At 41.7% G+C, this 27,507-nt stretch overlaps 2 protein-coding genes across 4 annotated transcripts; one reads left to right on the top strand and one right to left on the bottom strand.

Annotated features, from left to right (window-relative positions):
- Positions 1 to 1,703: 1,703 nt before the first annotated feature.
- Positions 1,704 to 4,763, top strand: LOC133977525 (opioid growth factor receptor-like). 2 transcript variants are annotated; one of them, XM_062415708.1, is made up of 8 exons: positions 1,704 to 2,212; positions 2,443 to 2,505; positions 2,649 to 2,681; positions 2,788 to 2,845; positions 3,013 to 3,091; positions 3,173 to 3,239; positions 3,322 to 3,470; positions 3,577 to 4,763. In XM_062415708.1, the coding sequence occupies exons 1-8, from the start codon at positions 1,730 to 1,732 to the stop codon at positions 3,923 to 3,925; spliced, it is 1,281 nt and encodes a 426-aa protein (XP_062271692.1). In that variant the 5' UTR covers positions 1,704 to 1,729; the 3' UTR covers positions 3,926 to 4,763. The 2 variants fall into 2 exon arrangements, with proteins under 2 accessions (XP_062271692.1, XP_062271693.1); XM_062415709.1 differs by having other exon boundaries at positions 2,791 to 2,845.
- Positions 4,764 to 5,099: 336 nt separating this feature from the next.
- Positions 5,100 to 25,125, bottom strand: dido1 (death inducer-obliterator 1). Of its 2 annotated transcripts, none has more exons than XM_062415452.1 (17): positions 25,036 to 25,125; positions 23,471 to 23,565; positions 22,176 to 22,294; positions 20,789 to 21,893; positions 19,395 to 19,818; positions 18,469 to 18,819; positions 16,554 to 16,773; positions 13,371 to 13,929; positions 13,128 to 13,287; positions 12,852 to 12,968; positions 12,654 to 12,767; positions 12,158 to 12,314; positions 11,522 to 12,032; positions 11,078 to 11,225; positions 10,855 to 10,944; positions 10,552 to 10,747; positions 5,100 to 9,199 (listed from the first exon to the last, which is right to left on the bottom strand). In XM_062415452.1, exons 3-17 carry the CDS (start codon positions 22,255 to 22,257, stop codon positions 5,634 to 5,636), a joined length of 7,800 nt encoding a protein of 2,599 aa, XP_062271436.1. In that variant the 5' UTR covers positions 22,258 to 22,294; positions 23,471 to 23,565; positions 25,036 to 25,125; the 3' UTR covers positions 5,100 to 5,633. The 2 variants fall into 2 exon arrangements, with proteins under 2 accessions (XP_062271436.1, XP_062271435.1); XM_062415451.1 differs by having other exon boundaries at positions 12,606 to 12,767.
- Between the last annotated feature and the right edge of the window lie 2,382 nt (positions 25,126 to 27,507).

Here is a 27,507-nt window from a genome sequence, read left to right on the forward strand (position 1 = left end):
GAATTGTTGAATGGATGATGTGATTGAATAAAACCCTTTATCAAAAGAAACACAGTTCTGTGCTGACGTTTAGTAAAAACAAATATATATAATCACTAACCAAAAAGCACAGAAAACTCACATAACTGTTGCATATGTGAAGGAGAACACAGACTAGGATAGTACTCATCACTAAATACAATCAGGTTAACTAAAGTCATATTAACTTTTCATTGATTAAAACAGTTGGTTTACATGTATGCAAAAAATGATTTGAACAATAATAGTAATATTCATAGATTTCAGTTGGGATTTCTCTGACAGCGTTTTACTACTTGACAATACATTACACACTATGAAACATTAAGGCTTTAAAATACCCTTCATTGACTGGAGTGTGACCATGTGGACTAAAAATCTGGATATCTGGGCCACTGCTGCATCAATTTTAATCACTGACTTGTTCAATCACTGACTTTTGAGTGCTCAAATGAATGGAGTTGCAGTACTTAATTACTAGAGTACTTCTTTAACTTGTATGACATTTAAGAAGTTAATTCATAACTGTCTAAGTGACGAATTGAGTAATTAATTTGCACATTCATTTGAAATATTTCACAAATCCATTAATCATCAGGTTAGGGATCTGGATTTCGGTTTGTGTTAGGGGACTTAAATACTTTAAGGCTTGAATTATTTATAGTTCAAAAATTCCTCTCCTGTATTCAGGTATAAAATAGATTTGACCCCATTAAGGAGCATATAATAGATAAAGAATGGGTAAAAATCCCTATTTACAAATCAACATCATAGGTACCCCTTAATTTGTACCTTCAGAGGACCTAACAAATTCAAGTCTTCACTGGAAAGTGTGTAGTTAATTAATGTCTAAATTAATGGATTATAATATAGTAAGGTATTTTCAGTGGATTGGCTTAATTGGTTAATTTTTTAGCTTATTTGCCTTCACAAAATGTAGTTTGGGGAAAAAATAACCCTTATAATACAGTCATGGAGTAAATGGTTACTGTCATCACACAACACTGTTCAATTCTCTGGGAATTGAGGTCTAAAAACACACCTTTTTACAGCTTATCCCCATAGGTGTTGCCAAAGAGAAGAAAAAAACTATATCTTTGAGATTGTTACGCTACTGTAGCCTACATCAGCGGTTAAGGACCCCTAAACTGACATATATTAGAACACTGACCCCATATGATAATATTTGGTTCCAGGATCCCCCATCTGATTTTTTTAGATTTCTATTGCAGAAAGCGTATGACACCCATGACCAAAATAATTAATTAAGTTTGTAAAAGGACAGTTCCATTCTCTGATGGCTTTTAAAGTCTGAATGAGCAAAAGACATACATTCTGCCATTGTGTTAATTAGAGATTTAGGCTAATCATTGTTAAAAAAAAAATGATGAACCTTTTTGCTGGGGCCCCCTGAAGCCTCTGAGGCTCCCCGGACCCCATTTTGAAAAACCACTGGCCTACATAGGTGTTAAGAAATATTAATTCATTTTCAGATGGAATAAGATGAGCTCATGTCTGTGTTATGTTGATATGTTAAACTTTGGCAAAAATCCATAACCTTCATACAGTTAGCTACTCAAATCATACCCCAGCAACGTGAAGCAGTCTAACATGTGAGTTGCATAAAATGGGTGTTAGTTGTCTGCATAGTTTCGGTTTAGTGTAGTGAACTTAAGGAAGTGAAAGTGAAACTCTGACACATGACGGACAGATGAGGACTGTGTCCCTGCTGTGTTATCTCATTATAAGCGTTGGAACGACCATGGCTTGGTGTTTCCATCGTGCTTGCTCTTGGCTCGGTTGGTTGAAGTCGCAAATGGTTTTTATTTTTCGCAGTGTGGGAAATTATGCTCCAGTACTCGGATTTGCACTTTTAGCGATACGCTTCAGAGGTGGTCGCGGAGGCAAAGATGAGCCTGAGACAAGCGCTGAAAACAAACCTCTGGAGACAAGTTCCCCAGAGAAGCTCCAGGAGGTTTACTGTGACGATCTACCTAAGGCCGCCGCAGGGAGCGAGGTCTCCCACCAGGAGCCAGAAAGTAAAGAACATGAGGATGAGGAGTGTAACGGTGAAGAAGAGTATCGCGTGAAGACCACAGACGAGTTTTACTGTGACTACGATTCAACCTGGGAGACTGAGGAGAGTCAGGAGGGTTCATCCAAGAGGATCAACCGTCCAGCACCGTCCAGACATGTGAGTATACCATAAAGCAACATTCACAGCTCAGGCCTGAAGCACTGTGCTCTGCTGTGTGATTCATTTTGAGGCCTGCACCGTCATCATGTATCACTAGGGTGTGCCCTCCCATGAGTTTGAAGTGACATAATAGTTTATTTTTGCACGTTTATTGCTTTCCCTTCTATTGTCTCTCAATATCTTGGATAAATTATTAACATAGTTTCCGTTTGTTGTCTTTGAAACAGTACAAGTTCAACAGATTTAGAGATGCAGCAAGAGACATGCAGAACTACAGGCATGACTACCCTGTAAGTTATTCACCCCCCCCCCCCCCCCCCCCCCACACACACACACACACACACACACACACCCACACACACACACACACACACTGTACACACTGATACACAATCATCTCATGTTGTCTTCTATATTTCCCCCTCTCCAACAGAACACAGTACAAAGCTGGAGGAAGTCCGCACCTGTAAGAGAACATGTTGACTATTTGCATGGATTGTGTGGAATAACCTATATGACATAACATGTCTGTGCACACTTGTTATATTATGTTCATGCTTTTTTCTGTTGAGGAGGATGGCATGCCTAACTTGGAATTCTATCTGGGACGGAGGACCTCATCACCTGACGGTACTAACACACAGTACAAAGTACATGGGATTGCTAGTTGTACATTACTTTTTTCATTGTAAATATACATATTTAATCAAGGGTTACGATTAATCTTTACTCATCTGTGCTGCCCTCTTTATATCTATTCATATTTACTTTTGAACTGCATTTCTGTTTGTTAACAGGTGCCTTGATAAGCGATTTCCACAATCAGTGGTATGGACAATATGACACACTGGAGTTTGTACACACCTATATTCAGTGGTAAGTTACTGTGTAACTAGGTGTGACGTAGCATGTTCAGTTCCTGTTTGTGCAACCTCTAATTGTTTTTTTCTTTCAAAGGTTGTTCCCACTTGAAGAGCCAGGACTGAACTATGATGCCAAGACACTGACAAAGGCAGAAGTTATGGTAAACTGCTAAAAACTTCAAAACTTTCAAAAAGAAAGTGCTTCACATGTTCTCATAAAATCTTTTACTTTTTTTTTATCAGGAGTTCCGCCAAAACGCAATTGCAAAGAAAAATCTGCTGATGTCGTACAAGCTCATGTTGGACTTTTACGGTATCGAGATGTGTGATGAGGAAACAGGACAGGTCATGAGATCGGCGAACTGGAGAGACAGATTCCAAAACCTGAACAGGTGAACTATCTCAGAATATTAATAAAACATAAATTGATCATTCAAATTAACAAAAACCATCCAAGTCACCATTTCTTTGCCTTTTTTACTGATCGTCATCAACCAGTCACACCCACAACAACCTGCGCATCACCCGCATCCTGAAGTGCCTGGGGACCCTAGGGTTCCCTCACTATCAAGCCCCCCTGGTCCACTTCTTCCTGGAGGAGACTCTCATCCATGAAGAACTCGCAAGAGTCAAGGAGAGTGCCCTCAGCTACTTTATGTTTGCTGTCCGGGATAAGAAACAACGCAGGGAACTCATCAAGTTCGCTTATTTGAACTATGAGCATAGAGATGATTTTGTGTGGTGCCCAAAGAAAATACAGATGAAGTGGTCCAAGTTACTGAAGGAAAAGCATGGCAACAAAAAGGTTGACATGAATCTCTCTATTGGGAACAGAAAAGCTGAATGAAGATGAACCTCTGCATATCTGGTCACAATGAAGAAAGTCTCTAACTGGACTGTTACCATAGATATTTGCCTTACAAACTGGTAGAGGAGGTGACCCCAAAGCTTTATAGTTTTATGCAAGTTTGCCACATGAATGCAGTTCAAATACCTAGCTCTAAAGAGGATGTCAGAGAGGGTCGAAGTAGCAAAGACAGGGACAGTGATGATGAGTTTATCCAGTGACACAGAGGCAGATACACTCCAGGTCCTGCAGGTGATCAGAGCATCTTTGAAATGTACTTTGCCTCTATGGTTGGTTTCTGTACTCTATGCACCAAGTTGAATATAGTAATTATGTATGCAAATGTTTTTGTTTTAGTAATTACAGGTGTGATTTCAGGATTTTTTTCCATTGGTTGCCTTATTCTTGTACTCAGGCTTTCATATAATAATGTGCAGTCTTCTGAACTAAAGGAATGTTATACACAATGGCTATCATTTTAATACAAGTGTTTTTGCAGCACATGAAAATGGTTTTAAGAACTGCTCATCAGTTTGTGGTTGATAAACACTAAAAACTAAAAAACCACTGTCTAAAGCCTTTGACTATCTCATTCTTTGTGTTCACATCCTGTTTGGTTACCTACGCATCTTTTGTCCCTGCGTTTCTAAATCTTCCATTAATTCCTAACTGTAGTCTGAGTAACTAATATTTTTGCAGTGGTAAGGTTGAAACTAAGGCCTGGTCACTCTTAAGAAGGAAAGCAGATTTCTGTTTGATAGTTCTTCAACTGCCTCTTGGAATAATCTGAAGGTCTGTTTGTACTTATGTTTCTTACAAATAAAAAAAAAAAGTGTGATTTGGTTACCCTGACATTTATAGTTATTGTGCCTTTACCTCACCAGGTCTCTGGTCTTCTTGTAGTATCTCACAGATGTAAAGCTACATACATCTTGTAAGGTTGAAATACATGTTCTGTACTAACATAATGTGGAAATTAACTGCAATTTTAAAAAGTCCTATAATGACAAAAATCTGTAAAAAACTACAACAGCCTTCACTGGCATTGATCTACGTGGCTTAAATTTAGATATGATACATTTCACATTGCGTTGAGATCAACACTTAATTCGTAATACATGCCAAAACAATTTTGTGTATCTACAATAACAGACACAAACACAAATATCAACAAACAGGTTTAATTGGTTGAGCTGAAACAGATTCAGGACATGTCATGAACAACCACTGATGGGGTGTACTATACTGTAGATAAATGGAGACTTTTAGTTCAAAGATGCTGAACATTTTAACACCTTGTACTGTGCAGTGACCACAGTTCTAAGCAGTGTCGCCTCAACTTTCACATTATCCATCTCAGATACGTATATGGCTTTAATTTTCTGTACTTAGAAAAGTATTAAAAACATCAGTATATACACAAATACATTCATATTTACATATTGCAAATGGTGTGTTAATCAGTTACATTATTGTTTTCTAACTTAGATGGCCGTCAGGTTCGTTTTTTTCAAATGTGATAAAACAAATTTAGAAACCTTTGAGTGACAAAGAGAATACAAACATTGTCAAACTTTTTTTTCCCCAGAAAGAACACAACTGTGGAAATTTAGTGAAATACTGCTCCTCTACATTAACAGTGATGATTTTAAGTGGTGAAAGATTAAAGTGTCTCTCATAACTGTGTGGAGTGTCCATGAGACAGAGACTAGGACATGTTTTTGTCTTTTTCTGAAGTTTTATCGCTCTCCTTGTGTGTGTCATGTTTACTGTCCTTTTTCTCCTCTCGCTTTTCTCGGCTTCTGCTCCTTTCGCGACGATCCCTGTCTTTGTCCCTATCCCTGTCCCTATCCCTGTCCCTCTCCCTGTCTTTATCCCTGTCTCTGTCCCTCTCCCTGTCCCTGTCCCTGTCTTTATCTCTGTCCCTGCCCCTGTCTTTCCCGCGGTCCTTGTCGCGATCTCGTTCTCTGCTTCGGGACCTGTCCCGCCTCCTGTCTCGCTCACGTTCTCGCTCGCGGTTTTTTCCTCTGTCCCGATCGTGGTCCCTCCTATCAGAATCTCTGTCCCTGGTTCTGTCCCTTTCCCTTTCCCTTTCTCTGTCTCTGTCTCTGTCCCGGTCTCTCCTCCTGTCTGTGTCTTGATCCCGGTGTCGCTCTCCCTCCGTCTCCCTGTGCCTCTCACCCTCCCTCCCTCTGCTGCGGTCTGGTTCTCTGTTGCGTTCTTGATCCCGGTCCCTCTCTCTACTTCTGTCCCACTCTCGCTCTCTGCTCCATCGCTTGCCCTGGCCCCTGTCCCATGATGGCCTGCCAGGGTGGGGAACTTCCCGCTCTCTTTCCCTCCTGCGGTCCTCGGACAGCTCCCTCGGTCTGTCTTCAGAGGACTGTGAGGGTCCGAGAGCAGGTTCTCTGTGTCCGCCTTCAAAACGACTGAAGCGATCTCCGCCGCGGGGCTCTGAGTCCTCTCGGGTGGTGCTGCTCCTCCGCCTCATTTCAGGAGAGTGGCGGCGCCAGTGGTCGTCCCTGTGCAGATCTGGACTGTGGCCTCCCATACGACTGGGAGGACCTATGGGAGCCTCTGTGGGAGTTGGCAGCAGGGGCCCGCTGTGGCGAACAGGTCTAGCCTCATCTGAGTGCCTATCAAAGCGGTACCGCTCTGATCCACCAAAAGGTTGAGATGGGTGCGCTCGATTCTCCTGAGGGGGACCTCGGTGCTCATCAAAAGGTCCGCGATGTGGTGGTGAGGAGTGTGGTCTGGAGTCCCCATACTGGTTATGTGGATTAAAGTGTTGTCCGCTCAACTCCCCACTAGGAGCTCTTCTGTCGTCATACTGGTTAGGTGGAGGTCCCCTGTAAGCTGGACCTGGCGGAAGGCCCGGATTGTCTTTATACATATGGAGATGGTTTGGATTCTGATGTTGGTCCACATTTAGCTTGAAAGAGTTTGTGTCTTTGTTATACGGTTCTACAGGGCCTCGAGGTTGCTCCACTATCGGGGGTTGGGTCCCCATTGGAGGTTGGGTTCCATGGTCACCGTACTGAGATGGTGGGGGACCCCTGGGCCCTGGGAAGTGGGACGGAGGAGGGAGCCTATTATCAAAATGTCCAGGAGGTGGCCCTGTAAAAGGTGGAAGAGGCCCTCTGTTTCCAGGGAAGTTAAATGGTGGTGGCAGACCAGCGAATCTTGGTGGAGGCAAACTGTTCTGTCCTTCAAAATTAGGAGGTGGGGGAAGGCCTGGAGGTGGGCCTTGTTGTCCAATGTGCTGAGGGGGGATGGAGGGATCAAATATTTGAGGAGGAGGAGGACCTCTCTGGCCCATTGGTGCGAAGGGTGGTGGTGGTGGTCCTCTGGGTGGCATAATATTCTGAGGAAGTGGTCCAGGAGGCAGCTGCTGCTGTGGGGGCGGCTTACTGCCTGGCCACTGGTTCTGATATGGAGGGTATCCTGCCGGAGGTGGGGCATATTGCTGGTTGCTGTCAGCTTGCATGGGTGGAGGACCACGTACAGGGGGAGCAACATGGATGGGTGGAGGTCCCTGCATAGGAGGGGGGCCTGACATTGGAGGAAGTCCTTGCATGGGTGGAGGCATAGACATTGGTGGAGGCCTCATCATCAGGTTCTGCCCCTGCATCGGATGGGACGGGGGGAAGTTGGAGGGTGGGGGAATGTCAGCGGCAGGTCTGTACTCACTGTTCAAGCCTGATGCTGACATGTGATGCGACATGTGATGGGACTGAGTGTCACCCATCGTCATGCTCTGAGTGAGGACTGGGATCGTGGAAGTTATTGCGGAGGTGTCTGCAGGCTCATTATAATAGCTTGAAGTTGTCGTATCTTGGCTATTCTCCTCATACTCTGAATCATCACCAGCTTTTAAAATACTGGCAGCATTTGGCCAAATACTGTACTTGTCCGTCTCTATTTCAGTCTTGATTGGCTCAGCCTCCTCAGTTTTCACTTCCATCTCATCCATGTAGTTGACCTCCATATCAGGTTCCACCTCCTCTCCTAATAAAGGAATTGACACCTCTGCCTTGTCGGACTCCATGAAGGGTAGCGTCTCAATTTTGACTTCCTCTACAGGCAGTGAGGCCTCTGGGGCTTGTGAGGAGTCAGGGAGTTCAACTACATTAGGCAATGTTGGCTCTTGAGCCACTGGCTGTGAAGGAGGAGTAGAATCTGCCAACAGAGCAGATGTCTCATCTCCCTCCTCGGGTTCGTCAGTCGGTTTCCTGCTGGCTGCAGCCTGGCGAGGATCCCTGCTCTGTCGGGGGTCTCTCTTCTGGTTGATCAAGGGAGTGACCGATGAAGACTTTACCAGCTCTTCTACCTTTTTGCCAAGTTGCAGCAGCTGGCTATTGGCCAAAAGAGATTTTGTGGGTTGAGTTAAGAGCGTGTCTGCAAGAGTCAGTGAGGCCCCGGCTGTGCCTGTGGACGATGTTTGCTGTTCTCCTGGTTTCTGGAATGCCTGATCCCCGATCTGTTTAAGGCTCTCCAGGATCTTTTGAGGATTAGTTACACAGTCACTAGCTTTACTTTGACTTGGTGCTACAGTCTTTACATCATCAAAAATAGAGTCATCCTCTGGGTCATATGCCACATCATCACCTTCACTTGTTTCAGGCGGCTTAGAGATCTCAGGTTTGCTTATTACCTCAACAGGCTTTTTAGGCACACTGTAGCCTCTACTGGGGTCATACTCTTCTTCTGGGTCATATGGTCGGTCATCTTCATCCTCGTCTATCGGTTTCTCTTTAGAAATCTGTGCAAACTGCTGAACAATAGGGTCTAGCATTGTGGCAGTTGGGACGGAGAGTTCCCCACCCTGATCAGATGGAGAGTTGGAAGCTTCCGAGTCATGCTTTTTCTTCCCAAAAAGAGTGTTGAGGATGGTCTGAAGAGGAGTGGCGGTTGCTGCGGAGGAAGCAACAGAGCTGGATGAAGATGGTGAGTCTTTGCCAGTGGATGTGGCAGGCGCTTTAACAGAGGACAAAAGGGAAAGGACAGAGGAGGCGGTGGCAGTGCTGCTTGTGGTCTCAGAGGAACTGGGTGGAGGTGATCCCGGAGGAGTTGTGCTGAAGGGAATTTCCAGATTCTGCCGCATGCTTCTTTCAGCTTTGACAGAGGCAGATGGCTTCGGAACACAAGTGTCATCGGCATCTTTGGTTTGAGTCTTGGACCGTTTCTCCTCGGTTTCCAGCGGAGCACCGGAACGCTTCCTGTCTTTCTGGCAGATCAGCAGCCCCAGGAGGAGGTTGGGACGAGCTGGTTCAAGCCCTGTACGATGTACAAAACAAAAATCTTTGTAAAACACTTGCATGTGAACTATCGTAAAATTTTACAAAATAAGTCTGCCATTCTGTCTATAAAGCTACTAAAACAAAACTAATTGAGGTACGAGCATTTCTGGCTTACAACACACTGCAATAAAGACACAAATGAACCAGGTGAAATGAGAGCTTCCAAACATTTTCGATGATTCATACTCAAAGAACCAGTAGCATATTAAATTTTATCACATATAAAACCAAAGTGCTCTCAACTCTAGAGCACATAATTTCAAATGACTAATTATGATGTAGTAATATGAGTTGTTGTTAAACCCATTGGTAATTTAAATTAATCAAGGTTAAAAAAAACATGCTGTCATTAGTAAATAATTGCCAGCTACAGAGAAACATTTGTTGACTGTAGGCTTGTGTTGGCAATTAAAAAGATTTGTAGATGTTCTGCCAGATTTAACCAAACAATAAAATAAAACCACTCTCAATCTTTGACTGACTGCAGCTGTAAAACTGGCAAGAAAGACTGCAACAGATGGTAAACTATAACATTCTTTTTATTGATCCAGTTAGGTGCATAAATTAAGTTGTATTGAAATTCTGATTTTTAATCATTACAAGCTTGTTCAAAGAAACATCTGAACAATTCAAGGTGTAATTAGATTTATTTTTAATCTACTCAATTAATGAGGGAAAACCCTGAGTATTTATGTAGGAGTTGATCAATTGGTGTTTGAGACCCTACAAGATGGCCTCCTACACTCTATTTACTTACCACAGCTGCAATTGCTTTGTGGTTGCTGTTAACAGTGTTGTACAATCACTGATTGCAAAACTGAAATAAAGCGCTGATTATTCAGTTAGGAACACATGTTTAAGAAGATTTTTGGTTATCCCAGTGGTGCAGCATGTTACCATATGAACACCAGCGTGGTAAAAAATGACTCAACTTCACAGCAATTTATTGATTACACAAACGTTCAATGTTCATGTATGAGTCAAGTCTTAAAAAACAACAGGCTGAGACTGGACTCAATTGGCACCAACCTGCGATGCAAACTTCTTTTATTAGAAATGTGTCATACAAAGTCAGATACACAGCAGAGAAGACAGCAGCTGTTACATGCACAGAGGTGTTTTCCAGGGCAGACTTAGCAAGGAGTGTGAGTGCCCCCTACAGTTCAAACCCATGAATGAAAAAAAGCTCTCATTTCAACCTGAGTTCAATATACTCACCACATGTACGAAGACAATAAAAAAACAACACAACTAAACAGGAAAACATGACCATGTATACAATTAAGTCACCACAGAAGTATATTTGTATATCCCTTTGTAAATGCTTACCTGGCCCATCAAACGGTAAGAGTTTGGAGGGTAATGGGTCCTTTGAGCTCAGTGGGATGAGATAGAGGTCTTTGATCCGTCGGTTGTTGTTAGCCACCACACCAAATCGTTTCCTGCTGCTAAAGTAAGAGAAGAGAGAAACATATGCCACCTCCTCTTCCTCTGTAGCTGGGTGGAAACGGATCAGACACAGCTCCTACAAACAGAGTCAAGTGAGAGCGAAAAACCAGTGTGTAAGTGATGCAAAGCCTTTAAATAAAAAATGTAAAACACTTTCTTCTTCTTTTCTATGACCAAACAAACCTTGGAGAGGGAGGTTTTCAGCTTCCCTACATAGTCCCACACTGTGTTTGGTGATATCCGTCCTCCAACATGAATGGTGTCTGGCAAATCCTGCACAACATAGATAAAACCCAAGATACCCAAGAGTTTTGCATTAATTGATCAGTGTTTTCTATGACATGAGTCTGAAAAAGCAACAAACTACTGGGCCAGAAAGTGAATCTTAATAGGAAATATTACCAACCTCCTTGAGGTGCTCAAAAGATCCTGACACCAGGTAAGCTTTGGTCACAAACTTAGCCACCGACTGCATGTTGATAAAGCCTTTCCATATCTTCTCTTGACCGTGGAGGAAAATTGCCGTCTCACCCTCAGGAGGAGGCTCAGATGTGCTGTAAAATCAAAACCATCGTCCTTTCAGAGAGGTTTGCAAAAACGCATCCAGGTATTTCCTAAGATGACTTGCTAAAAATATCAAGCATGTTGCTTCTATTTCAAAAGCAACGTCTACTTTTGTACTTAAATATAACAGCCTTGTCATATCTTATTCTCCATTATTCCTGTTAAAAAATAGCAACATAGACATAATAGCAATTTGAAAAAAAAGCATATCGGCTATACGCTAATGTTAACACACCAAGAATTTTAGGTCTGAGTTAATTAAAAGAACCTTGATGAGATTGAGCACCTTGTTTTAGCGGATTTGGACACAGCCACTGCAGGTGGCGGAGCTGGGGGCATCGGCAGAGGTGCCTTGTGACCGACCTCCACTGGAACAGTAACAGAAGCTGTGTGTGTCTCTGCTGCGTTGTTCATGGGTTTTTCTGGAGCAGTGTAGGTGACGGCTACACTGGCGCTGTGCCTGGCCATGCGCGGGTCTCTGCGGGTGATGCTGACGGAGGAGACAGTAGGAGCGATGGGTGCTGGGACCTGGGCTGGAGGTACCATAATCTTGGAGTCTTCCTGGTAAAGCTGCTGCTGGGATTCTGGGACAGTTGCCTCCATGTTGGACTGGTAGGACGTTGGTTGTTGGTAGCCCATAGTTTCTTGGTGATGGTAGACTGTGGCAATCTGTGGTTGGCCGACAGGAGAGACGTCCGCTGACCTGGATGAATGTAGCTCTTGTCTGGGTGGGTTAATCTCAGGCTTCTTGGACAGTTTGGCTTTCTTTGCTGCTGGCTCATCTTCCATCTTCTGACCTACATGGCAAGATAAATAAATAAAAAATAAAAGTTAAAAAAAAAGTAAATCAGTTGTCTGTTGTAGAACAAATTATTCACTGGATGAATATTGCCCTGGCATTCTAAGTCAGCCTCTCATTTACCTGTGCATATTTTACAGTTGAGGTCAAACAGATGGGTCCTGTGCTCTGCAGTGGTGTCTTTGAGCATGGTACTGAAGATATCTGGCATTCCAACGCTCCCCTCAACAGCAGATGGCTGAGCAGTTACAGAGGGAGTGGAGCCAGATTCATCTAGGTCCTGTGGACACGGAAAAGATCTCAAATGAACAGGAACAGATAATAAAGTAACACCCATAATTATGGATGATGATGTGCACTGCTGTGTTTAGCACAAGGTAGGTGCAAGTAGGTTTAATGCCTACTGAAAGATAAAGCATCAGAAAGCAAGAACAACAGGACAGTTTGGGGGGGTTAACTAATCTTGGCTACTGTCTATATTCAACTAAATGTTAGTTTGTGCAGTAAGAATCTCATGCAAAAGTGAAAGGAAAGTATGAAAGCTTTAGAAAGACAGCATGCCACCACTTACTGCAGCAGAAGTCATGCGAGCAGAGGAAGTGGTGGCAGAGATACATACATCTGCATCAGATGTTGGTGGAGCATCCTCCATATCCAAGCTATGTGAGCCAGAGTCATGCCTATTGCCAAGTTTTGACTGTCCTGAGTGGGATCTTGCACCAGGAGAATGGGCCTATGGGAGAAAACCATATAAACTGTTGAAACTTAATTTAATCTACACATCATTACACTGTAGTTGAAGGAAAGTTAGTTTTACCTCAGAGGGGTCAGGCTTCCTCCACTCTGATATCTCCTTGGAAAGCAACTCTTCAGCACTGAGTCTGACTAGTCTGAAGGGGCTGACTTCACCACCTACCACCCTGTAGAACAAGCCCTGAGACAAACATAGCACAGATATTTAACTTCTAAACTTGAGGGGAATCAAATAAAACCATACACACATGATGCTTTCAACACAAAAACTACATTACTTGTTATTAAATGAATACCTTTCCATACATACACACATAATTTCATGTTTGTGTGGACTCACTTTGTTTTTAGGGTCCTTGAGGTTGAACATGAGGGACCTGTACTTGTTCTTGTACTTGCTGTCAGTGCTAAGGCACAGGTTAAACATCTCCTTCTCAATGGCAACTGCCAGCCTTCCCACCTCACTCTCAGTCATCTTCAGATCATCACTGTCGCTCACCCTGAAGGTAAGAAAATATTAATACAGATATTTGTTGTTTAACCAACAATTTACTCCAAGTAAATATTTTTGTGAGACACTCACCTCTTATAGAGGATGTCTGTAAGCGAGCGGCGGATGTTCTGTCTCATCTGGTTGTTGGGGGGTGGTGGCATGGGGGTGACAGGGGGTGCTGATGAAGCTGGATGTGGAGGCCTGGAGGAGGAAGAGTGGCTGGAGCTCCCTGAAGAAACTGGAGATGATGGGACTCTGGAGGATGATGAGGACTGACTGTGGGATGGAGTGTCCTTTTGTTGGGGCTGCTTCTTGGGAATGGTGAAGTTTGACTTGGTGACCCTCAGTGCTCCAGTGACATGGATGGGACCCGGAGGGAAAGAAGACTGGGCGTGGGCGGTCTTTGCTTGTTTCTTGGACTTTGCTGCAGTTTTACTTGGGGGTGTTGCAGGTTTCTTGGAAGCCTTCGAGTTGGTGGACTGAGGAGAAGGTTTCTTGCCCTTTGGGGAACCCTTGCCCCCTTTAGTGGACAGGGACTTCTTGTTTCCTTTCACTGGCGTCGCAGACACAGAGGAAGACTTCTCGGGAGGCACGGCTGGTTCCCTCTCTTTGTGTTCTTTCTCATTCTGCTTCTCTTCTTTGGGAGGGGCTGGAAATCAAGCACAAGATCAAACAATTTAAAATATGCCATCATGCAATATGTAGTGTGTGACAGTATTTAACTAACACTGTAGATAACCATCATTTTTGGGTATAATTCAGAGGCTACAAAAGCTGCTGGAGATTACAATCATTTGTTTCACAGCTGATAAAACTCAAATCATTCAAATGTTAAACATAGTAAAACTTGAAACCTTCAACAAACTGAAAATAAATGACATTCACATGGTTATGTGAGCACACATTGGAATAAACAGTAAAAAATAACACAAAGTTGACCACTGGGGAGATAAACAAATAGTCCCTCTTTATTTGTGGCAGTGGGAGCAGATACAGTGTGCTGTTAATGCAGTAAAAAAGTATTTTCTTCCCAATTTGGTGGTGGTGATCTTCAAAAAGAATAACACAGATCCATGTAGATTTAATGGAGTTGATCCTCTTGAATCTTGTTTAAATTCTTACTATAAACTTGCAATCAGCAGTTGCTCCAGAGAAAGGACTACCACTATCAGGTTCTGTCACTTGAGCATCTACCAGTTATTCACATGCTCAGGTGTTTACTCCACCTATATCACTGCCTACTAGAAGCATAAATGATCCATAACACTGCATACACAGAATAAAAGACAAACATTTGAAATTTAAAATATAAAGCTGATAACTTACTCAGCAATAAAACTGTAAATCTTTCATTCATATCATGAGCTTAGCTACCAACACTAATCACCATCTGGTGCCCATAGATGCATGCACTCAGCCCACACAAGACCTGGATATAAGCCTCATTGTTAGGTCACTTGCATGAATTCTGAAGGTACACGAATACATTTCTATGTAAAAGTCAATGTGTAACTACATTAATTTCGCGATGCACTTCATACATTTGTCTTCAAACCAATCTGCAGATACTGCTTCAATCATTATGCCAATGATTTAAGATGCTTAATAAGTCCACTCAAAATTAAAGCCACAAGAAATTAAAGCAGAGCGACAGGATTAATACCCAAAGCAATCAAAATCAGTTTTATCAGCAAAATATTGGCCATAATGCCTCATGTTATATTACACTATCATTACTGATCCAACCTGTTGCATGTACTCGATATCAACACTCAGCATATAATCAATAAATGCCTTGCAGTACCTTCAACATCCTATAAGTGAAAAAACTGAAAATGTCCACATTGCATTGCAACAAGTTCCGCTCAACATATATCATCAGGTGCAAATTGTGTGAAGAGCAGCACTCAGCCCTGGTTTTCATGTCCCATCTTCTGTTGTGGCCTTTCTGAACTTCACTGCTGGATCTTCTCCTGGTCTGGTCTCTCACTGTGCCGTGGGCCAAAAGGTTTCTTCTTCTCCAACTGGTCATCTGAGGGATCTTGAGCTTCACGTCTCCACAGTGTGTGTAGAATTATCAGTTGCAAATGCTTGTTTGAGCTGAACTGGACAGGATATCCTACAGCAAGCCAACACTGCTCACATAATCAATCGAGGCATCCAAAATACTGTCACATCACCTTTTTATTTTCAAGCCAGTTTCCCAGGAGTACTGATGCATTATATTCAATATGAATTAAAACTTTTAAAAAGATCAGCCTGTTACCCCAAAGATTAAGGGTAAAAAAAAAAAAAAACCCAAACACATGGTTGTGCTCAACAGGTTCATGCCTAGTATTATCAGCTCAATATGAGCTACGTTAGTTTCACAGATCCACATAAACATGGGGGGAATCTGAAACACCTACCTGCTGGAGAAAGGGACCTTTGTGAGATCAACAGCTGATGATGAACCCAGGTAGTGGATAGACTTGTACAGTCAAATAAAGCAGGTAGTTTAAACTACCCTCCACACATAAATCTATATATATCTCATGGTAAAGCAGCATAATCTGCTGAGAGCACCACGTTTAAGATTACTGCCCTCTTTCCATTCCACATTCTTCTTTTAAGTTTTCATCAACAGTCCTGCATTTCAAATATGAGGTATACAAAAAAAAAGGTACTCCAGTGATTCAGTATTGCACTATCAAAACATTTGGGGACAAAATGTATGAAACATAGGCTGAAATATTTCTGAGTTTCAGTCCAAAGTCAAAAATTCATCTTTCATTTTCCTGCCTGTAGTTTGTAAAACAGAATTTAGTCTCCAGTCCTAAGTGGATGTGACCCTGATGACAAGAGCAGGATTACTTTCTCAGACTCTGAGACCTTCAGAGCTGCAGGAGCTATTATACAACTGACAGCACAGGCTTAACAGCACTCCTGTGTTAACTGATCTCGATGTATAAAATCTCTGGAGTGCCCCTTCAAAAATAAATCTGTTCAGGATTATTTAATACTTACCTGAAAGCCACATTTACCACTTACCTTTTCAACAGCTGCCAATATTTCATTGAGTAACAAAACCTTTACATTATCAAAATTACAACACTTTGCAAATCATTTTAAAAGTCTAGTGTACAGATGAGTTCATCTCCAGAGCACTCATGTTTCTCCCCAAATGTATGGATCATTTCTAGATTATGCTAGCATGACAGGAACCACATTAATAAAATGAAAACCCACAACGTGGTTTCAACAACATCCCAAAACCTTCTAAAAGATACATACACTTTTTGTTTAACACTGTTGGTGATATGGGTGTAGTCTTTTCTGGTGTTACTGCAATGTAATTATGGTCGCTGGACCAGGATGCAGTGGCCGGCGGGGGTGGGTGTTCCTCAGCATGCTCATCTTCGTCATCCTCATCTGGATCAGGACTGTAGTCTTCGTCGCTCTCTGAATCCTCCCTGGTCTTCTTCTGTGTCTTCTTCCCACCAGCGGCAATCCTCTGGATGAACGGGAAGACACATTCAGGCAGTTCAGTAACATAACTGAGCACATATTGTTTGAGAAACATAATGAAAATATACAAGTGCTTGACTTTGGCCATGTTGCCTTAATATACAGACTCCCTTCATAACGGTCTACAAAATGCCAGGAAAAACTGCCTTCACTATACAAAATCACAGACCATCAGTCTTTAGTGCCTGCTGCCTGCTCTCAGTGTTCTTCCTTTAGGGTACATTTTACTGGTCTGGTCAGGTAAGTGAACCAAAAACTTAATTTGAGATGCTGCCTTCAGATATAATGTGTCATGAATCAAGTTCAATATAGTAAAGTAGTAGCTCTTCAAGTTTAAACCCCATAAAAGGTTGTTTCTCTAAAGCCAAATCCATAGCTGCACACTATTGTTGGCTACCTTCCACAGCCATTTACGGGTCAAGCGGACATAAATCTACAAGGTTTATAACTTGCTAAAGATCAAGAGAGGAGTATCTAACTTGACATAAGACTAACTGCTGTTGGAGAATTTTCATTGCTACAAGAACACAGCAAATAGCTCATGATTATTGACAGTAAATGTGATAACATTTTGTAATTATATAGGCCTTAACAATACTGACTTTATATTCATAAAAGTCTCAACATGTTCACAAAGGCCGTAAAATATTTCTTCACCACAATATATTCAATCAGTGACATAATAAATTAGACCACAAGGCAAAGTGATTCTGAATGCCTGAACACACGGCTCCACACTTTTAAATATTTAAATCACTTTTGTCCATGTCATCCCATGGTAGTGATGCCTCCATTGATCCTGTGAGCTGATTTATCAGGACACTCATTTTGATCTAATCAACTGCAACATAACCTGCTCGATACCATCATGATCTGACCCTCTTTAATGTTTTATATAACTGGACAACCTATGTTAAGACCTACTTATGGTTGATAACACTCTGCATTTGCTCTTTGAGACAGGCACTTAAAACATTTAGACTCTAAGATGTTAAACAGTAGCAGCTGCCAGTGACCATTTCAAGTAAATTGCACTTTCAAGTACTTCTTTTAAGAGTAAAAGTCTGCCTGAACCATTTTAATAAGGCCAAAGTTTAAATTCTTTTGACATTATTAAAATACAGAGAGTGCAGCCACAGTAAGGAAACTTGACACAATCAAAACAAATCTCTAAATGATATTTTTATACACACTTTAAAATCCCAATCTATGACTGTAATAAACACCAGGTTGAGCCACTATTAGGTGATGAATGTGTTTTGTCTAATGCTAAATCAACAGTGAAACTACATTTTCATCAAAGTCACACCAATGCAACTATTTATGTACGTATGTATACATGTATAAATAAGAGCATGTATATGTTATCATTAAATTCATTTAGAGACAAGGTAACCAAGTGATTCTTCAGTAGCCATAACTCACTCAAGGAATCCAAGTGACACAGTCCCAGCCAAGCTAACAATAAAGCAAAACATTCAGCAAACAAAAGAAAAACACACTTTGGGAAATAATTTCTCAAATGTGGTAAAGACAGGAGACAGAAGCCATATATCTACATAATAACAGATTGTATGGCAGTCATGCACAACTACTAAGAAGGTGCTTTCCACCCATGTTACTCATGTTATAGCTCATATCATGTCTGGCAAAGGTCATCATCTCAGGTGGCCAAAGTTACCTTTGGTGTAGACTTGGTTTTCTGAGCCTTGGGCTTCTCCTTCTGCTTGGGCTCTTTGACATCTGTGATGGACTTCATGGCGGCGGCAGCATGTCTCAGGATACAGTCGTTTCCACAGTACACAGAGTCCGGCTGGGCATTATTCTCACAGCCAGGCCCGATACATTTGGGAAGTGAAGACTCCACCTCAGCCTTCTGCCCCGTCTTCTCCTCCATCGTTGGTGTAGTGTTCACCTCTATGTTTGATGCCACCTTCTGCTCTGGGTCTGGTAGTGTTTTCTGCTCAGCCTTTTTTTCCACGGTCAGTGCTGCCTTCTGGTCTGCTTTCAGTTGGGCTGGCTGCTGTATGGACTGCTCCAAGTCAGTACACAAGACAATCAACAGCTAATAGTATGCAAAGTCATTTTGTATTGTCACATTACTATCTAATTAGTTTTAGTAGTGAACTCATACGGAATTAGTTTTTTTCAAACAACTTTAAAAACAACAACGCATTCAATTTCACGGTGTGGTGGGCTGCTTGATGCCATCGCCACCTTTTCAAGCATCTTTTTCTCCCTAATATATTTTTCATACTATAAGAACTTGAACCAAGTTGCTACTTTTTGGAACTGCTGTCTCTAAGCGTGCAAACTGAAAACACAGTAACACATGGAAGTTATGGGGCTCTGCACACTAATCACAGATTAGGAGATTCAAAATTAAAATCTAACATTTCACCCACATATTTAAACCCATTTGACAGTGACTGCAGTCAAATGAAATTTAACAAGCTTAATGCAACACCTATAAATAATTAAATATAGAATTTAACAGTTTAAATTGGCATTTAAGTATTGTAGCGTTGTACTTCAGACATGGATTCAACGGCTGTACTCACAAAAAACAGTTATTTAAAGCATTTAAGATCATTTGCATGGACCTACCGGCTGAAAGATCTTTATCTTCTTTTTCCCAGTCGGATTAATAGCTTTCTCTATCCTGCCTTTGATGCCTAGGTCTTCTGTTGCCTTCTCTTCGGTTCCAGCAGACGTGGAGGTAAGATGTACTGCTGCAGCTTGACTAGCTAAGGGACTGGACTCTGCTCCTCTGGCGTTGGTTTTGTCAGCAGCTAAAGAAGAAACAGTGGGAGCAAAAGTCTGAGGAGCAACATCAGCTTTGTGCTCTCCAATTCCTGTGCTGGTAGACAGGACAGATGTAGCAGGCCTGACCACCTGGTTCTTCTTGGCGGTGCAATTGGGGCAGATGTAGTCTTCCCCGTTTCTCTCCATCAGGCGCCCGCGGGCCTCTGTGATGCCCACACAGTCTCCGTGGAACCACTCCTCACAGCGGTCACAGCAGATCATGAACCTATAGTGAGCAAGGGACATTTGTAATGGTACTTTTCATAAAAGTAATGCTCAACAAAACTCTGGCTTTCCTCAATCTTTCAGGTGGCGCATTAATATGACAACACGGTGGACCGTAAGTGTAGCTACTAGTTTGACAGGAAGGAGGTGAGATTGAAGAGCCAATGCTAATATGTTATGCTTGAAATACATCATTTACATCAATAGACATAAAATGCAAACAGACGCTTCTCATTTGTTTGATAATGTTAGATGTGAAGTTAGGATTTGCTGTTGGCTTCATGAATCATTGTAAAAAAGACGAAAGAAAAAGGGAGCACATGAGAAAGAGTGGTGGTGGTTGTGCAAAGAGAGAAAGCAATGGTAGCAAGAACAAATAAATAAACATCAAACACACAACAGGTGATTTACTGTGCTGACAGATGTTCTAATTTTGTATCATTTTCTTCCTCTGCATTTCTCCTTTTCATTCATTCCAGTTCAGCTCCATCAGAGTGAACACACATTCTATTCACACACATATTATGTGCGTTCTCTCATTGTTCTATCTTAATGGATACATTTCTTCACATCTCACAGCATTGTTCCACTTCTTGACACAAGAGTTAATTATCAACGTCATCCACACTCATTGAAATATTACTATATATTGTAAACATATATATATGTTGTAATATATGTATTATGCATCTCTTTCCTTATGTAGAAACCCATATTTTTACATCATTCATTTACTGATACAATATGTGCCTAATTTCATATTTTGCATATCTGTGTAATATATCAATACATGATAAAACAACCAAATCTAATGGTAACGTCACTGTTACTGATAAAAATTAACAAATCAAAATTATGGAAGGGGGGGGGGGGGGGGGGGGGTGTTGGCTGATCGACCGGACCAGTCAAGGAGAAATGCTCTGTTGGACACTGAATACCCACCTAATGAAGCAACAATAGATGAAACATACCTTTTGTTGTGTTTCTGGCGACAGATGCAGTAAAGTGCATTGGGGTCATATCCTCCATCAGACTCAATGGATGATGAAGATGTGGAAGAAGAGTCATTCTCGTCATTCTCATCATCCTCTTCCTCCTCCTCTTCTTCCTCCTCCTCCTCCTCATCATCATCCTCCTCATCATCGGTGGCCTGGGGCTTGCGTGTCTTGCCGGGACCTTGTATCGCTATAACTTTATTGTCCCTCATGACAGGAGTGGTTCCCTTGTTGGCGGCAGCAGAGGCTTTAGGGGTAGTGTTCTTATTGGCCACCTTCTTTTTATTGATATATGTTCTTATTGGTCCACGCTTTACTAACATTGCAGGCTTTTCTGTGCTCTCCTCATCGCTCTCTTTTTCAGTCTCCTCTGTTTCCCCTTGGTCACTTATATCTCCATGCTCTTTCTTCTCGTCGCCAACCTCTTTCTTCTCAGAGTCCAGCTCGGGCTGAGGCTGTGCTGCATTAGTGCTGGCTACATCTTCAGGACCTAGATCGTCCTTTTCATCTTTTTTCTCCTGGTCTTCGTCTTGTAACTGGGGTTTCTTGGAAGAATCTCTGCTGTCCTCATTCTCAGAGCTTCCGTCGTCTCTGACCATCGCTCTGCCGCCGCCTCGGGTCTGTTTGCCACCTCGAGTTCTCCTCTGGGTCGGCCTTCTTGCTCCACTTCTCGTCCTCCTCTCTGGGGACTCGACCTTGTCTTCGGCCGCCTTTGCGTCAGCGTTGCCATCGAAGCTGGCCTCTGAAGCAGTTTCTGCGTCCGTTGGAGTTTGGGAAGGAGGATCTCCACTTTCCAGGCTGGGAGGGGCACTCTTTCTTGACCCTCTTTTGGCAGTGGAGAGGAATTCCTCTAGTTTGTCAGTACGTTTGGACTGCCTGCCACTGCGCCTTACAGGACAGCGGTTTTCAGGGCTATCTGTTGCTGCCTCCACTGGCATCTCTCTTTTTGCAACAGTGGACCGACGGAAACCCCAAGTTTTCTTGATTTCACTGTTAGCCTTTGTAGATTTATCTGGCTCCTCTAGTGTCTCTTTGGCGGCATTCTCGCTTTCAGTTTGACACTGCACGTTATCCCCTTCACCTGTGGACAGAAATGTCACAGAAGGCTTTGAGCAAAACAATCATGGCGTACAATCGCCAGAGTTCAACGCTGCAACATTTCTAAGAAACTACTGATTGGTTTATGATCCACTATGCATATAAAATTAATTGATTGAGGATTTCAGAAGGAATGCTGACTTGGATATGACCCTTACTTACAAGGACTATTGACACAAATTTAAATCATTCAAAGATTAGAGACCCTGACTCCACAACATGCCCACCCCTCATTGATAAGGGAATAGAAGCTCATCCGAGGTACCTTCAGAGCAGCTTTCCATACGGTCCTGGCTCTGCTCTGGCTCAGGAGCTAGAGAGAGCTCAGGGCTCACATTCTCCTCCATAGATGATGGAGTCAATCTCTACTTTCAAACTGAATGTCTACAGTTAAGAGAAGAGCACAAAAGAGCAGCTATGAGTCACTCTTTCAGTCTATAATGAATGATGACAAACACTGAAGGCTACCAGGTTATCATTTATTAGGCAGTGACTGGACTACTTTGTTATTTTAAATCATAGCTTTATTTTTAATTACATTGTCACTCAAAAGAAAAACACGCACAATGTTATTTCAACTCATTATGTATTTTAAATTGTCTATAATTTTCAATAACAGCTCTATAGAGGGTATGCACTGATATCACTTTCTCATCTCACTGAATAGCAAAGCAGCATCTGTTTGGCTGCTTTGTGTGGCAATAATGAGGAAAAACAAACAAATATCAAATGTGACAAACATGAAGGCCATCAGTATCAACAATCACCCATACAATTTCTTCAATGGTCAGTGGTCTCTGGGTATAGAGATCTGTCAGAAATCAGAGGTCAGAGTTTCCAGACACCTCTACATAAATGTATCAAGAAGCAGAAGAGTATTTTATATTTTGTTAGCCTGAAGCACATAAATACCTGCACCTACTATGCCCTACTTCACATTAGTAAGCCAGATCATAACCATAACATGTTTATAAAAATATTTAGATTTTTATTACATTTAATTCAGAAAGCAGTGAAGTATCACTTCACATCTCTTCCTTCTCTTTAGCATTCTGCCGTCTGTAAAAACATATGCTAGATTTTTTGTCATGTATCATTGATTGCATAACAGCTCTTAAAAATAATGGCATTGCTTTGCATGTTAAATAATTATGACAGATGCAAACTGTTGTATGATTGCCACTCATGGGGGAGTGACTGTGGCAAGGAGTGAATCACATCATGTGCATACCCTCTATTGTTCAATGCTGCAAATTAGGGTTGTCTGCAATGGTGAAGTTACCACCTTGACAACATTTAAGGCAGCATTTGCAAACTTAAAAACAAAGACACGGTTTGCTGTTCAAATATGTATTTTCAGGGAGAAAATTGGGAGCAGAATACCTTGTTTAGTAATTACAGGGAACAAGTCTAAAACTGAATATATTATGGCCTGCCTCGTAATTTAGAAATAGTTCATGTTGGTCATAAATCGTATAGACGATCATAGCTTAAAATTCTCCAAATAAAAAAAAAAATCTTAACTTAACAACATATTGTGAAAACTGTTAATGTCTGTACCTGTAGTTCAGCAGTGATGGGTGACAGAGTGCTTCCTCAAACAAAACAAAGGCTTCACAGCAGTAACCATCAGTCTTGGTGCAGCGTTTAAGGATCTGCCAGAGAGAAGAAAATGAGTTAAGATCAAGGCACCCCACACTTCCCAGAAAACCTAAGCTGCAACAACAGCATGGCCTCAATAACTCAGTTTAGATTAGAATTACATTAAAATGGACACAACATGAGGTTTAGTAATTGGAGTCTCTCTATCAATTTGAAATTACCCAAAGACTCAACTTTATATAATAAATAAACAAGACATCAAACACTGGTAAATGTTGACATAATGGCTTAAAAAATGTTCCACAGAACTAAATGTCACTGCAAAAAAGTGCAACTGCCCCACACACTAGTAGGACGTGTTGTGCATGAGGGGAATTATTTGCATTTTTCACAAGAATCAGATTGTTTTTAAACTTGATTTTAAAAGGTTGATACAATGCATACGATTATATTATAAATCCATAATCATTACATCTGCTTTGAAACACAACCCAAAACATCCAACCAGAAGTCTAACTGTGATTGAACAAGATTCCTCCAATAGTGTGCTGGTGGTCACGACACCGTGCCACGTGAATGAAGGGGAAGCTGTTGCCAAGAAAAGGTGGGAGGGGCCCGGGATGAACATCAAATTAAACACTTTCTGGACAAAGCGATTCAATCGACTTTGTAAGATGTATGCATATTCTGGCACATCGTCAACAACGATGCTACGTTAGATACTGATACTGTAACAGCGATATCCTGTAGTAACTGCAGCTCGACACCGAGAGGGAAGCAGCACACGGCCTTGACGCGCATGATGGAGCGACTCTAGGTTCCCAGACAGTATGATGCATACATTTGTTTATTACATTTATCACATGCAGATTGTCAAATGTGACCTTAATTGTGTGCAAGGTTTGCTAGTTTTGCTTTCGCTATGTTGGAGAGAGTACAAACACAAGCATGACATGAGACTACACCCCCTGCACGCCCGACCCAGTCAATGACGGCCGCAGAGCCAGCCCTCCGTCTAACCACTAGCTAACGTTAGTGTTAAAGCTAACACGAACCGTAAGCACCACACACTCCAAGTTATCAAGATAATGATTGGGGTCATTCTCGGTAACTCAAGGTATAATGTTGAGCAAGTCCATGCACGTTTAGACTACACTTCATCGTCTTATAAACAGACAACTGTACGTTTCGAAACGTGAACGCACACACGCCATTAGCCACCACGAGCATGGGTATGCTAACAGAAAACTCTACCTGTAGCTTAGATGTTAGCCATTAGAGTAACTTTTTAAATATAAAACACACAAGGACCAAGTCAGACATTTCTTCTGCAGCAAGACGTAACCAGCATGAGTGACATTAAATAACGTTAACATTCGTTTGACTGTAGCTGTTAGCTAAGTGTAAGTTAACGTCGTGTCCATCCTTGCCTCGGTTACCCGCACAACTGTTCAAACCCTGCAAGAGCAACTCTACGAAGATTCTACAACACACTAGTAAATGCTCAATTGTATTCCACCCACCTACACGCTAGAAATACCGTTGATATGCTCTCGCTCTTTCTTCGGTCAATCCTCCATTTTCCATTCCCGCTGGAGCTTACTGACTGCGGCAGATGGCTGACGGTTTACAGAGTGCGCTCTGTGAGTCTGCAGTGCCGCCACTGGCCAGGAGGAGAAACGCAACTATGTTCGTTTGACTTCGTTGACTACTGCATGTAGGCCAGTTTAAAGGGAGATTTCGACAGGTTTTATGTGGCTATACAATTAATGTTGATGGTAAGTGTAGCCAATTTAAGCGGTAAACTCCTCACTTCGCGCTGTATTGACCGAGAAAGCTTAGTTTTCCTGCTTGCAGAGTCATACTGTCCGTGCCTACATATACCAGGATGCATTGCACGCTCTACCCCCAAACCCTTCCGAAACCCGGCCAGCTAATGCAGGTGGGCGTTTCAAACGTGGCTCTGCATACAAACAGTTAGAAAGGCCTCTCTTAAATACTATATTCTTCAATCAAAAAAACAAATAAACAACATAAGTTGAATTAGGTTAGTTTTGTTGACAACTAACATGCCTTCTCGTTGTATGTTGCCTGGATGCGACAACTACAGAAAAACTATGAGGTAATAAGCATAAACTACCACCGATTACCAACAGGTGTTGAACAGTGCAAATAATGTCTCCAAATATGACAAGAACGCTGCGATATCAGCACTGGCCTATATGTATATGTTTTTACATTATATTCAGCTAGCTTGGAAACCCTTCCCCCACTGTCTTTTGTGGTTATCAGCATGTCAATCTGCCGCTGATGGTTGGAACATTGATCGAGGTGGTTTGCAGTAGGTTCCTGTTGTTACCTGATGCCTCCTCTACAAATGAATGGATGTACGGTTGTCTATCTATGCAATCTCCATGCAGCATTGTTCACCTGCCCATTACTTGCTGGGGGTTCTGTGGACATTAATACAGTATGCTCATTTGTCAATTAAAAGTTAGGGGGATTGGAGATCGGTGTCTCCTGCCACATATTGATTGCTATGTTATTTTACAGTATATGCTTTTTATTGTAAGTTGTCACTGTTGGTCAATCATTATTGAAGCCAGAGGTTTTAACATTTCAATTGTTTCTCTCAACATAATGATTATCCTTTTCTGCTCTCATCCCAAAGACATGACATGCCTGGGTATTCCTCTAAGTATTGTCCTACACTTTCCTATTGCATTTCTTATCTTTAACCTTCATCTTTCTTTCTTTTGGTTTCTTATACATCAATGAAGTCTCCGGCTCTTTCACCATGGAACCCAAGGGCTTTTAGCATGGACTGGAGGAGCCCCTGGATTTGGGGCTTGAGGTGGGTGCGATTACTACAGACCACATTCCATTCCTAAGAAAGATGATGAGGGAGGAGTAGGCTACTGACAATTCAAACATCAGTTTGATTTGTGGCATACCTCAAGAGGTATTTTGAAGTTCTTTTTTTTTAGAAACATTACTATAAATATTTATAGTGTTATTCATCTGTTATAGTTTGGAATGATAATAATAATAATTGAAAAGAGGAAGCTGCCACTAACAGCAAAGGTAGAAAATGCATATTTTGTTAGTATATTTTTATATATACTGAACAAAAATATAAACACAACACTTTTTTTTGGGGGGGGGGGGGGGGGGGTTAGCAGGGTTATGCAAATGGAGGTCACACCAGATACTGACTGGTTTTCTGTTTTTGTTCAGTGTAGTTACTATTAAGACGACAGTGTCAGTGTGAACATTACATTATCACCTATGTCCTTGTTTTCCTGAACACTTCACTCTAACCACTTTAAAGGAGGGTGATAAAAATAGGATATTGATATGAAATATTTTGTTTCCCTAAATATCTTATTTGTCATATGAAGTGCAAAGGAAGCTTGTTTACCGCCGAAAGGGTTAAGCAATAGGTTGTGAAAACAGATCAGGAACCTCAACACACAACTTCACAGCATGAAGACAGGACCCCACTGTTAAATCTATGTGGACACTACAAAACTGGCAGATGAAACTTTGAATATATATGGAAATGTTCCTGAATTTTTAACACTTTAATTAGGCACCTTTAAAGGCAATATCCTAAATATTGGAATTGGCTCACTTTCTTTGTACAGTTAATACAAAACTGCACTCATAAGTGTGTATTAAGGCTTTTATAAACCTCTTCTTAAATGTGGCACCCCTGTAACAGTTAAAACAGTGTTGACAAAATACAGTCTTAAATTTACACATACCAAAACAATCCAACATATGAACAAGTTCCTCTGACTTAACTATTGAATGAAACCTAAGTTGGCACTGTTTATGAGCACACCTTCAAACAGTAGAATAAACTTGAGTTTCAGAAAAGTTCTGTTTAAAACCTACTTACAGACTAAACCTACAGCTGAAATTAGGCTAATTGATTGCAAACTCTTCTGTAACTAATCAGAGCACAGTGTAACCATAGAAACAGCTTGTTT

Source organism: Scomber scombrus, chromosome 3, assembly GCF_963691925.1.
Source record: "Scomber scombrus chromosome 3, fScoSco1.1, whole genome shotgun sequence".
Taxonomy (NCBI): domain Eukaryota; kingdom Metazoa; phylum Chordata; class Actinopteri; order Scombriformes; family Scombridae; genus Scomber; species Scomber scombrus.

Bases quoted from the DNA above. Each gene is read 5' to 3' on its own strand.
- LOC133977525 (XM_062415708.1), top strand. From the start codon at position 1,730: ATGAGGACTGTGTCCCTGCTGTGTTATCTCATTATAAGCGTTGGAACG. The intron at 2,506-2,648 runs GTAAGTTATTCA...CCTCTCCAACAG, and splicing joins ACTACAGGCATGACTACCCT to AACACAGTACAAAGCTGGAG. The intron at 2,846-3,012 runs GTACTAACACAC...GTTTGTTAACAG, and splicing joins GAGGACCTCATCACCTGACG to GTGCCTTGATAAGCGATTTC.
- dido1 (XM_062415451.1), bottom strand. From the start codon at position 22,257: ATGGAGGAGAATGTGAGCCCTGAGCTCTCTCTAGCTCCTGAGCCAGAG. The intron at 19,819-20,788 runs GTATGTTTCATC...TGCTCACTATAG, and splicing joins CGCCAGAAACACAACAAAAG to GTTCATGATCTGCTGTGACC. The intron at 12,033-12,157 runs GTAAATGAGAGG...CTTGCCATGTAG, and splicing joins CAACTGTAAAATATGCACAG to GTCAGAAGATGGAAGATGAG.